The sequence below is a fragment of the Bidens hawaiensis genome, unplaced genomic scaffold, assembly GCF_021521415.1.
Source record: "Bidens hawaiensis isolate Kalapana, Puna unplaced genomic scaffold, B.hawaiensis_p1.1 tig00024652_1, whole genome shotgun sequence".
NCBI classification, from domain to species: Eukaryota; Viridiplantae; Streptophyta; class Magnoliopsida; order Asterales; family Asteraceae; genus Bidens; species Bidens hawaiensis.
Genome location: NW_027493902.1, coordinates 258497 through 271399, shown reverse-complemented (window position 1 = coordinate 271399; position 12903 = coordinate 258497). Strand labels below are relative to the sequence as shown.

The window sequence follows — 12903 nt, the reverse complement described above, 5'->3', positions numbered from 1 at the left end:
CGAGCCTGTAAAATTAATCACGAACATGACTATTAAAAATAGTAGATGCGTGAGGCGACACAAAAAAAATAAATAATGAATTTGTGAATGAGTATAAATACATGGTCTTATAAATGGGAATTTTAAGTTTATTATTCATTATGGATACGGATTATGTATATTGCAGGTGCATCTTATTGAGGGGATAATTGACCAAGTTGAAGGAACAGTTTACGTGTCATGGGTGCAACCTCGAGTTTTGGGAATAAGTCAAATCAAATCTTTGCGTGATTGGTTGGACAACTGGGTTGGGAAAGTACACACTGCTCTGGTATCTGTTGAAGCAGAAACACCGGATTTAGTTGCATCTTAAGTTTTTGTATTTCGATTATGAGGATAGTTTGTTACTGTGTCGATGATGATGATGATGATGAAGTTATTGTGTGGTGGGTTAAGTTTGTGTAAGATACCTATTTGTTTTCGTTTTTGCTTTGATGCCAGACTGCAAGCACAAAGAATCGTTGTGGAACGTTTGTTGGACCCAAATCGTTTTAAGCTTATCAATGATCTACTGTTTCACTTTGTTACATTTTTATTGTAGAAATAATGCACCATCTAGGGACATACTATGATATGTACTTATGGTCTTATGTAGCATAGTTGAAACGTAAATAAACGAGTTCGGGTTTGTTTAAACCTGAATCTGGCTTGCTTAATTTTAAAAGATCTTGACGTCATCTGGTTAAGAGCATCTTATTGACCCCGTTGACAAAATACCACTCTATTCCACGATCACACTATTTACCCGGCTCGCCACCGATTCAAAAAACAAACTTTAAACCTAACTTTCATCCTCCTTAAAACTCCCCAACGCCACTACCACAATTCTGCTCACCCTAATGGAATCCAACCTCCAACCACCCACCACCACCAACAACCAAACCCAACCACCACCACCACGTCAACCAAAACGCTTCATCAAAAACCAAATCCCGGACTCCATCACCAACAACCCCTCCCTCAACGCCGCCATCTCCCTCCTCCCTTCCAACTACAACTTCGAGATCCACAAATCCATCTGGCGCGTCCAATCCACCCGCGCCAAGCGCGTCGCCCTCCAGTTCCCCGAAGGTCTCTTGATGTACTCCTTAGTCATCTCCGACATCCTCACTACCTTCGCCGACATCGAAACCTGCTTCATCCTCGGTGACGTCACCTACGGCGCATGCTGCGTCGACGACCTCTCCGCCGCCGCTCTGTCCGCCGACTTGCTAATCCATTACGGCCACAGCTGCCTCGTTCCCGTCGACCACACCGTCATCCCCTGCCTTTACGTCTTCGTCGATATTAAAATCGACGTCCAACGCTTAATCGAAACCGTGAAATTAAACTTCAAAGCTTTTGATTCAATTCAGGTTGTGCTCGCGGGCACGATACAGTTTGCGACGGCGATTCGATCTGCGAAAGCGGAATTGGAAGGCTGCGGGTTTAGGGTTTTGGTTCCGCAGTCGAAGCCGTTGTCGGCTGGGGAGGTCTTGGGGTGTACTGCACCTACTATATCAATGAGTCAGTTTAATAATGGAAATGATAATGTTAATGTAAGGGAAGTTGTTTTAGTATTTGTGGCGGACGGTCGGTTTCATTTGGAAGCGTTTATGATTGCGAACCCGGGGATTAAGGCGTTCCGGTACGATCCGTATATCGGGTCATTGTTTTTGGAAGAGTATGATCATAAGGGAATGAAAGAGTGTCGGAAGAATGCGATATTGAAGGCGAAAAACGCGAGAAATTGGGGGATTGTGTTGGGGACATTAGGGAGGCAAGGGAACCCGAGGATTCTCGATCGGTTGGAGAAGAAGATGGAGGAAAGGGGTTTATCGTGGACGATTATTTTAATGTCGGAGCTATCGCCTGCGAGAATTGCTTTGTTTGGTGAATCGGTTGATGCGTGGATTCAAATTGCGTGCCCTCGGTTATCGATTGATTGGGGAGACGCGTTTGTGAAGCCGTTGTTGACTCCGTTTGAAGCGGAAATTGCTCTTGGTGATCTTCCGGGTTGGTGGGAAAAAGAAGATAATAAGAAACATGTGGTTGATGAGAACTCCGGTTGCGATGAAGGTGGTGATTGCTGCGGGAAGATGGGAAATTGTTGTGGTAACAATAATAATGGTTTGAAGGGTTTAGAGGAGAATGTTGCGGATTATCCGATGGATTATTACTCTCAGGACGGAGGAGAGTGGAACTCTTGCTACTCTAGAAAGCCAGCGCGCCCTTTGCGTAGGAACACCGTTTTGAAGTGATAAGTTATCGATTAGATGTTTTGATTTGTTATATACAAGAAATGCAGTCGTTGATGCGGATGGCGGACTTTTTGTTTGAAGAAATTTAATTAAAACTATGTAGTTCTGATTTACTTTAACCAAAACAATGTTTTACCTTCAAGTAATTAGCACATCCATATGCAAGTCCATATGCTAAAACAATGTTTTTAGTTTCAACAAAACCTCCTTCATCCTATTTCTTCTTATATTTTGGGTTTGGTTGCACTAAATATTCATAACCATGGGAACAACCAACCAATCAATGTAAACAGATACAATTCATTGTAAGCTTATTTGTAGCGTTTGGGTATCATCATATTCTAAAATCAAATCAATATTATTAAAGTTAGTACTTGGTAGTTAGTAACGCATACTCATGCACTTCTTGCACTTTCTTCTTTGATTTTTCAGGTTGACAGTTAACTGTTAGCAGCTTTTAAAAAATACAAATAAGCTTTATTTCTCTCTTTTTTATTTTTTAGTTTCACATTTATGCTCATGAACTCCTTTGTTAATTGTATTTGAGGCTGGCGATGCTCTCATAAAGCTATATAATAATTTTATCACCGACTTTGAGACTAAGATCAATCTTCTCAAGCTTGCACATTTTGCTGTTATAGTGTCTCGTCAGTACTCAGATAAAGTTGATGCCATCAGCTATCTTGAAGGAGTGATTGAAAAGCTCAGAGCTACAAAAGAGTCGCGCATAGAGGAACCAATCCTTTATATTAAGATGCAAATAGCAGCTTTTAATCTTGAAAAGGGCGATCAAAAGGAGTGCAAGAATCTTCTAGATGATGGGAAGAGTACCCTTGATAGCATGACTGACTTTGACCCATCTGTGTATGCTAATTACTATTGGGTGTCGTCTCAGTACCATAAATCTCGCCAAGAGTTTGCTGAGTTTTACAAGAGTTCTCTACTTTATTTGGCCTACACCTCGGTGGAATCTCTCTCAGATTCATTTAAACTGGTGTGTTTCAATGAAATTAGTTACTTAAACATTTGATTCTTAACTTTTATTTTACTGATTTATGTTTGTGTTTACAGGATCTTGCGTTTGATCTGTCTTTATTGGGAGATAACATTTACAACTTTGGAGAACTACTTGCACATCCAATAGTGAGTACCACTTGTTACCTTTTGACATGATATTTTCCTTTTGTTATGTGCTCTACAACATGGTTTTCTTCAAACCACATTTATTTAGATTGATGATTTTTGAATACTAACCTATGGTCTATAATAAATTTTACTTACATGCTATCCAAAAGCTTACATATTATGTTTATATGTGATTAGGATATAAACCCTCATTGTAGCTTCTAAAGTCTCAAGGAGAAATATCCTATTTGTTTGTGTGTATTGGCAACTTACGCATTCAACCGCTATGTACATGTGTGCATATGCAATTATTAGCTCAAGAAAACCCTCTGAGTAAAAACCTGACCTGGAAGTTTTAAGGAAGTTATTTTATTTAATCACATGATGTAATGAAATTCCTTTACGAGCTCAAAAGGTAATTACATTAATTTGAACATGTGCAGATTAAAAGTCTACTTGGGACAAAGGTTGAATGGCTCTACTATATTCCTGAAGCATTCAACGCTGGAGATCTTCTTCGCTATCAAGAGTTATGCCGTGTTCATGCAGCGTCACTGAACGCCCAGCCTGCTTTGGTGGCGAATGAGAAGAAGCTTCTAGAAAAGATTAACATTCTCTGCTTGATGGAAATTATCTTCAGGTTTCTAATCTCTTTGCAAACTTCTTGCGTATTTTAACCACAGAAGCTGTTTTTAATACATTCTTTGTGTGCATGCAGTCGGCCATCAGATGACAGAACCATTCCATTGACCATCATTGCAGAACGGACTAAACTGACAGTTGAAGATGTTGAATATCTTCTCATGAAGAGTTTATCCGTAGGTCTGCTTTTTCTTAATTTATAGAATATCATTCTTGTCCAACCTAAAAATGGCAATTGATAATGAATAGAATAGGCTGTTGCGAGTTGCGACACATGTACCAAGTGTGGGTATCAACGAGCCGGGCCACTTGTGAGCTGCTAGAGACCGGCTTGCTAAAAGCTCTTTTAATAAACAAGCTCGAGCCAGAGCTTCATATACCGAGCTTGGTTATGTTTGCGGGCTTAAATGAGCTTATTTTGTACATAATAGTATTATAGTAACAATTTTGTTTAATATAATATAATTTATTTTTACATAATAAATGCTATTACATAATATAATAAAATGTTCATGAATCATGTATATACGTAAAATTATAAAAATAAATTATATACATATATGTGTGTGTGTGTGTATGTATATGCAATAAAGCAGTTAAGTAGTAGTAAAACTATCTGAGCTGGGCTCGAGCCTGTAAAATTAATCACGAACATGACTATTAAAAATAGTAGATGCGTGAGGCGACACAAAAAAAATAAATAATGAATTTGTGAATGAGTATAAATACATGGTCTTATAAATGGGAATTTTAAGTTTATTATTCATTATGGATACGGATTATGTATATTGCAGGTGCATCTTATTGAGGGGATAATTGACCAAGTTGAAGGAACAGTTTACGTGTCATGGGTGCAACCTCGAGTTTTGGGAATAAGTCAAATCAAATCTTTGCGTGATTGGTTGGACAACTGGGTTGGGAAAGTACACACTGCTCTGGTATCTGTTGAAGCAGAAACACCGGATTTAGTTGCATCTTAAGTTTTTGTATTTCGACAATATTGTTTCTTGTTTTGTAATACTAATGAGGATAGTTTGTTACTGTGTCGATGATGATGATAATGAAGTTATTGTGTGGTGGGTTAAGTTTGTGTAAGATACCTATTTGTTTTCGTTTTTGCTTTGATGCCAGACTGCAAGCACAAAGAATCGTTGTGGAACGTTTGTTGGACCCAAATCGTTTTAAGCTTATCAATGATCTACTGTTTCACTTTGTTACATTTTATTGTAGAAATAATGCACCATCTAGGGACATACTATGATATGTACTTATGGTCTTATGTAGCATAGTTGAAACGTAAATAAACGAGTTCGGGTTTGTTTAAACCTGAATCTGGCTTGCTTAATTTTAAAAGATCTTGACGTCATCTGGTTAAGAGCATCTTATTGACCTGTTTTCCTATCTCATTTGGATGTGGGGTATCTGTAAGTAGACGTGCACAAATTGGGTTTTTTTAAAACCCGGAACCGGTTTTTTAAGAACCGGGTACAAAATGGAACCGGTTCATGTTAGGAACCGGGTAGGAACCGGACCCGACCCGGTAGGCAAATATCAGGAACCAGTGGAACCGGGTAGGGTAGGAACCGGGTCCGGTTTATACCCGAAAACCGGTTCCACCGGGTTTTCCTTGTTTAAACATACATGACCGTTGGAAACCGGTTCCAACGGCTATATTACCGTTTTTAGACCGTTGGAACCGGTTTTGAATATTTATACCCACCCCACTTACTATATATAGACATATTAGGTTTAGAACTTGTTACCAACTCCCCTAACTTGTTAAACACTTCCATTACTTGTTAAACCACTTACCATTACCAATGGCAACCAACGACGAAGTTGTTATGGTTATCGACACCCTGAGATGCCCCAAGGTTTGGGTTCACTATGACCTGTGTGTCAGACCGACACACAGGAGATGACGCGCTGCAAATACTGCGGTAAGTTTTTGAAGGCGGCATCGAATTCCACAATTCGAAAAGCATACCAATAAGTATTGCAAGGAAAAAAAGCATTTGGATGCCAAAAAAGGAGAAGCCGGGGAGTCATCCGGCTCTACAAGTCAAGCCCCCACCGCCGGTAACAAAGCTTGATGGTCGTAGATGGTAGGATGAAAACAACGAACAATGTTTGTTATTTTTATTTTTATGTTTAATAATGTTTGTACTTAATTGTTTTGCAATAATGTTCGTTGTGTAATGAAGCGATTGCTAGTTGTTCTATAATCATGTATATGTTTAAAAGTTAGTTTAAGTGTTTAAGACAAGTTTTTTATTTAACACAAATAAGTTACACTTTAAAAAACTTGTTACATTAATTAATTCATTCGTGTTACATAATACATTTGACTAGAACAAATACAAAAAATACAAATTAAAATTAGTCGAGTTCTACGACTTCGTCTTCTTCACTCGAAGATTCTTCTTCCATCTCTTGAATTGAACGTTCAAGTGGTATTTCGTCTTCAAAGTTCGTCTTGTCTTGTATGCGATCCACCGCGTCCAAATGATCCTTTAGGCAAATGCACATCTCTAAGGACTCGGGAGTGAGTTTGGTTTTTCGCATCGATAATATCGTTCCACTAAGTGAAAAAACCGATTCCGAAGCAACCGTTGAAGCTTGGACGCTTAGCAAGTCACGAGCCATGGCGGAAAGAATAGGAAATTCGTTTGGCTTTCCTTTCCACCATGCCAAAATGTCAAGGTTGCGAACTTCCTCGACCGCACCTTCTCCATAGTTTGCTCCACTATATTGCCCAAGTTCACTAGTTGGTGTGTTACCCGTTTGCCGCTTAGCCGCCGACTCACGAACCGCATTCATCATGTTTATAAGCTTGTCAATGCATGGCTTACTTGATGTTGCTTGCCTCACAAAAGTCGAATTTGAGCTTGGACCATAAATTTTGAAGTAATGGTCATAGATTTCTTGAAGGGATTTGTTAAAAGAATCCTTTGCTTCCGTCGACGACATCGGATCGATCTCGTGTGCACCCATGTTGTCATATATTTCCTCGATCAACACCTCAACCCCGGCAACATTTATGTAGGGGTTTAAAGCGGCGGCACAAGTAAACACGGGTGGTATTCCTTCAAAATATTTTAGGAACTTCTTCTTCATTGGGTCAACAATGTTCTCGAAAAGCTCATTTTTGTTTTCAAACTCTTTGAAATTCAAGGAGATGTTGTATAATTCTTGCAAAACCCAACAATTAGTAGGATAGTAAACCCCCGACAATTTAGTTGTTGCGGTTTTATAAACATCAAGATACTCCAAGAAGTAACCGATATTATCCCAAGCACCGTTTGGAAACATATCGGCTTCGCAACGATCCACAAGCGTTCTATGAAACGCTTGTATAGTTTGTTGTTGGGAAAAAGCACAAGCGAGCATATTACAAGTCGAGTTCCAACGGGTTGGAACGTCCCAATTCGGCCGCAAATATTTTCTATCAACCGACTTGCAATAGTTTTTGTATTCAAGATGTCTTCTTTTCTCACTTTTGAAAATATCTTGTAACATCAACCTAAATAATCTCAAACCGCCTTCCATGGTTTCGTTGTCAAGACCATCTTGAACAACCAAATTGATAATGTGGGCAACACATCGAGTATGAAAAAACTTTCCGTAGCAAAGTGGTGTATATTTTATATATAACTTGTCTACCGCTTTTGTATTGTTAGATGCATTATCAAACGACATTGAAAAAAAAAATTTTCTTCAAGTTAAAAGTGGTTATTACCTCATCCAAAATTTCAAACAATTTTTCGGCGGTATGTGGAAACGGAAAGTTTTCAAATATGATGGTGCGTTTCATCATTTGCCAAGATACCGGATCGATCCAATGCACGGTCACACAAAGGTACGATTCCGGTAACCCATGGGGTGCTGACCAAACATCGCTAGTTAAGTTGACACCCGTTTGTAAAGTGTCAATAAAATCAATTAAATCTTTTTTGGCACATTCCCACAACTTTAGACAATGACGTCGAAGAGTGGTACGACTTACATGGGTGTAGGGCGGTTGAAGAGTCTCTCTAATCAAGGCCGTTAATTGAGGGTTGTCGAAGTGGTTAACGGCAAACCTTGTTGAATAACGAACTTCGCTATCCTATCGTGAATCGCTTTCACGTTGTAACGAAATATTACCCCATCTTTACCCAATTCGGCTTGGACTGTGGCGGGAACTTCTTTCAACGCCTTGCAAATTTATTCTTGATGCGCTTCTTTAAAGTAGAGTTTGAATCATGATTTAAATAAGTGCCACACAATTTGCAACGAGCCTTAACGTCTCCATTAAGCAACTCAACCAAATCCCAATACCGACATACTTCTTCGTTGCGGTTATGAGGGAGGATCTTTGCAACTCCGGTGTCATCTTCGACACGAACCGGGTCAATAAAAACGGAATCGGTAGCCGCCGCCTTTCTTTTGCCCTTGTTTTGGCTTGCCATAATAACTAGTTATCAAGTGGTGGTGAAATAGAAATAAAAAAAATTGGAGTGTAAAGTGTAAACCGATAAGTTTTTTTGATGTTTTTGAGTTGGAGTGGTAAACCAAGTGATCATACAACCCTTTATATAGTTTTTTTAGCTCAAAAACCTGTTCCAACGGCTATATTACCATTGAAACCGGTTACAACGGCTCTTTTTCGAAAAAAACCGGCGGAACCGGTTATTTCGGGTAGGAACCGAAATCCGGTTGGAAACGGTTCCGGGTAGGAACCGATTTTTTGAAAAATATATGAGGGATGACCCTGGCTTCCGAGGGTTCGTGTCCTGATCTCACCCACTTTCACCGGCTCCTTGCTGTCATGTCGTTTGGCGGGCGTGAGAGTCGGGTTTTATCCACGAAATCCCTCAGTGGGTGGACGCTAGGGGCTTCGTCTGTCTGCTGGCCTCGTTTAATAGAACCAGAGTTTAAACCTAACTTAACTTTCAGCCTCCTTAAACCCCCCAACACCACCACAAAGATGTTCACCGCACCACCCTCATGGAATCCAACCTCCAACTCCCACCACCACCACCCAAACCCATCAACCAAAACGCTTCATCAAAAACCAAATCCCAGACTCCATCACCAACAACCCATCCCTCAACGCCGCCATTTCCGTCCTCCCTTCCAACTACATCTTCGAGATCCACAAATCCATTTGGCGCGTCAAATCCACCCGCGCCAAGCGCGTCGCCCTCCAGTTCTCCGAAGGCCTCTTCATGTACTCCTTAGTCATCTCTGACATCCTCACCACCTTCGTCGACATCGAAACCTGCTTCATCCTCGGTGACGTCACCTACGGGGCCTGTTGCGTCGACGACCTCTCCGCCGACTTACTAATCCATTACGGCCACAGCTGCCTCGTCCTCGTCAACCACACCGTCATCCCCTGCCTTTACGTCTTCGTCGATATTAAAATCGATGTCCAACGCTTAATCGAAACCGTGAAATTAAACATCAAAGCTTTTGATTTGATTCAGGTTGTGCTCGCGGGTACAATACAGTTTGGGACGGCGATTCGAGCTGCGAAAGCCGAATTGGAAGGTTGCGGGGTAGGGTTTTGGTTCCGCAGGCGAAGCCGTTGTCGGCTGGGGAGGTCTTGGGGTGTACTGCACCTACTATATCAATGAGTCAGTTTAATAATGGAAATGATAATGTTAATGTAAGGGAAGTTGTTTTAGTATTTGTGGCGGACGGTCGGTTTCATTTGGAAGCGTTTATGATTGCGAACCCGGGGATTAAGGCGTTCCGGTACGATCCGTATATCAGGTCGTTGTTTTTGGAAGAGTATGATCATAAGGGGATGAAAGAGTGTCGGAAGAACGCGATATTGAAGGCGAAAGGTGCGAGAAATTGGGGGATTGTGTTGGAGACGTTAGCGAGGCAAGGGAACCCGAGGATTCTTGATCGGTTGGAGAAAAAGATGGAGGAAAGGGTTTACCGTGGACGATTATTTTAATGTCGGAGCCATCGCCTGCGAGAATTGCTTTGTTTGGTGAATCGGTTGATGCGTGGATTAAAATTACGTGCCCTCGGTTATCGATTGATTGGGGAGACGCGTTTGTGAAGCCGTTGTTGACTCCGTTTGAAGCGGAAATTGCTCTTGGTGATCTTCCGGGTTGGTGGGAAAAAGAAGATAATAAGAAACATGTGGTTGATGAGAACTCCGGTTGCGATGAAGGTGGTGATTGCTGCGGGAAGATGGGAAATTGTTGTGGTAACAATAATAATGGTTTGAAGGGTTTAGAGGAGAATGTTGCGGATTATCCGATGGATTATTACTCTCAGGACGGAGGAGAGTGGAACTCTTGCTACTCTAGAAAGCCAGCGCGCCCTTTGCGTAGGAACACCGTTTTGAAGTGATAAGTTATCGATTAGATGTTTTGATTTGTTATATACAAGAAATGCAGTCGTTGATGCGGATGGCGGACTAAATCGAGGCGGTTTCTTTATTAATTTCTGCCCTGCATCTGCATCCATGTGAGTTCTCTATACTTTGTGCTGATATTGTTAGGTGCACTGAATGTTTTTGTGTTTTTATTATATTTGTGATTCATTGTAGCCTTTAAATTTTGTTCCTTTAATGTGGCTTTACTACCAAGATTTTGATTGCTTGTTAGTATTACTAGGAAGTCACAAGTTATTTACTGAACCTCTATTCTTCTGTTTCATAACTATAGTTTGATAAGTGTAAGATGTAAAAAATAGGATTGTATCTACGATCAGTTTGAGGGGCGTTTTTTTAATATTATGAACCTCTGTGTCGTTTACTAAAATGCCCCTACAACTAATAAAATTCCCATCTTTGTATCTCTTACGCTTGCTCTATTCTCGAGTTCAATTAAATAAAAGAAAAGAAAAGAAAGGAAAATATTTCCATCCGACTTGCTCTTTATTTCTCATATTTTTCCATCTGGGAGATATGAGGGATGACCCTGGCTTCCCAGGGTTCGAGTCCTGATCTCACCCGGTTTTACTGGCTCCTCGCTGTCGTGCCGTTTGGCGGGCGTGGGAGTCGGGTTTTATCCAGGAAATCCCTCAATGGGTGGACCGGTAGGGGCTTCGTCTGTCTCCTGGCCTCGTTTGATAGAACCAGAGTTTAAACCTAACTTAACTTTCAGCCTCCTTAAACCCCCCAACACCACCACAAATCCGTTCACCTCACCACCGTCATGGAATCCAACCTCCAACTCCCACCATCGCCACCCAAACCCATCAACCAAAACGCTTCATCAAAAACCAAATCCCAGACTCCATCACCAACAACCCATCCCTCGACGCCGCCATCTCCCTCCTCCCTTCCAACTACAACTTAGAGATCCACAAATCCATTTTGCGTGTCCAATCCACCCGCGCCAAGCGCGTTGGCCTCCAGTTCCCCGAAGGCCTCTTAATGTACTCCTTAGTCATCTCCGACATCCTCACCACCTTCGCCGACATCGAAACCTGCTTCATCCTCGGTGACGTCACCTACGGCGCCTGCTGCGCCTACGACCTCTCCACCGCCGCTCTCTCCGCCGACTTACTAATCCAGTACGGCCACAGCTGCCTCGTCCCCGTCGACCACACCGTCATCCCATGCCTTTACGTCTTCTTTGATATTAAAATCGACGTCCACCGCTTAATCGAAACCGTAAAATTAAACTTCAAAGCATTTGATTCGATTCAGGTTGTGCTTGCGGGCACGATACAGTTTGGGACGGCGATTCGGGCTGCGAAAGCGGAATTGGAAGGTTGCGGGTTTAGGGTTTTGGGAGGTCTTGGGGTGTACTGCACCTACTATACAAACGAGTCAGTTTAATAATGGAAATGATAATGTAAATGTAAGGGAAGTTGTTTTAGTATTTGTGCGGACGGTCGGTTTCATTTGGAAGCGTTTATGATTGCGAACCCGGGGATTAAGGCGTTCCGGTACGATCCGTATATCGGGTCGTTGTTTTTGGAAGAGTATGATCATAATGGGATGAAAGAGTGTAGGAAGAACGCGATGTAGAAAGCGAATGGTGCGAGAAATTTGGGATTGTGTTGGGGACGTTAGCGAGGCAAAGGAACCCGAGGATTCTCGATCGGTTGGAGAAGAAGATGGAGGAAAGAGTTTTATCGTGGACGATTATATTAATGTCGGAGCTGTCGCTTGCGAGAATAGCTTTGTTAGGTGAATCGGTTGATGCGTAGATTCAAATTGCATGTCCTAGGTTGTCGATTGATTGGGGAGACGCGTTTGTGAAGCCGTTGTTGACTCTGTTTGAAGCGGAAATTGCTCTTGGTGATCTTCCGGGTTGGTGGGAAAAAGAAGATAATAAGAAACATGTGGTTGATGAGAACTCCGGTTGCGGTGAAGGTGGTGATTGGTGCGGGAAGATGGGAAATTGTTGTGGTAACAATAATAATGGTTTGAAGGGTTTAGAGGAGAATGTTGCGGATTATCTGATGGATTATCACTCTCAGGACAGAAGAGAGTGGAACTCTTGCTACTCTAGAAAGCCAGCGCGCCCTTTGCGTAGGAACAACGTTTTGAAGTGATAAGTTATCGATTAGATGTTTTGATTTGTTATATACAAGAAATGCAGTCGTTGATGCGGATGGCGGACTAAATCGAGGCGGTTTCTGTGACATTCGTCAATTTCGGGTCTTGTTTGTATTCGTTTTTGTATTTGTTTATTATGTAAACCGACCCGATTTGTAAACCGAAGCTTATGTTATAATAAAAATGATGGATTTATGTTACAATATTGTTTCACACTTGTTGGGTCTTGAAAACATCCTACTTTTATTTTTATTTATTTATTTATTATATTTTTTTTTTGTTTTGTGTTTTTGTCTTGATCCATTTTGCATGAAAACTCTTGTGTCTCACACTCATATT

The 12903-nt window shown here is 41.3% G+C and overlaps 2 protein-coding genes and 2 pseudogenes across 2 annotated transcripts; all 4 read left to right on the top strand.

Moving 5' to 3' along the window:
- Positions 1 to 878: 878 nt before the first annotated feature.
- Positions 879 to 2300, top strand: LOC143569816 (uncharacterized). Its single transcript, XM_077055633.1, has one exon. It carries the CDS (start codon positions 879 to 881, stop codon positions 2277 to 2279), a length of 1401 nt encoding a protein of 466 aa, XP_076911748.1. The 3' UTR covers positions 2280 to 2300.
- A 520-nt stretch (positions 2301 to 2820) lies between these two features.
- LOC143569807 (26S proteasome non-ATPase regulatory subunit 13 homolog B-like) lies at positions 2821 to 5026 on the top strand (the record flags this gene model as incomplete). Its single annotated transcript, XM_077055628.1, has 5 exons — positions 2821 to 3273; positions 3351 to 3422; positions 3848 to 4044; positions 4123 to 4222; positions 4841 to 5026. Coding segments are annotated over 5 exons (1008 nt in total), but the record flags the coding sequence as incomplete, so codon positions are not given.
- Positions 5027 to 8793: 3767 nt separating this feature from the next.
- On the top strand, positions 8794 to 10435 carry LOC143569806 (uncharacterized; annotated as a pseudogene).
- Positions 10436 to 11078: 643 nt separating this feature from the next.
- On the top strand, positions 11079 to 12560 carry LOC143569805 (uncharacterized; annotated as a pseudogene).
- Positions 12561 to 12903: the final 343 nt, after the last annotated feature.

Bases quoted from the DNA above. Each gene is read 5' to 3' on its own strand.
- LOC143569816 (XM_077055633.1), top strand. From the start codon at position 879: ATGGAATCCAACCTCCAACCACCCACCACCACCAACAACCAAACCCAA.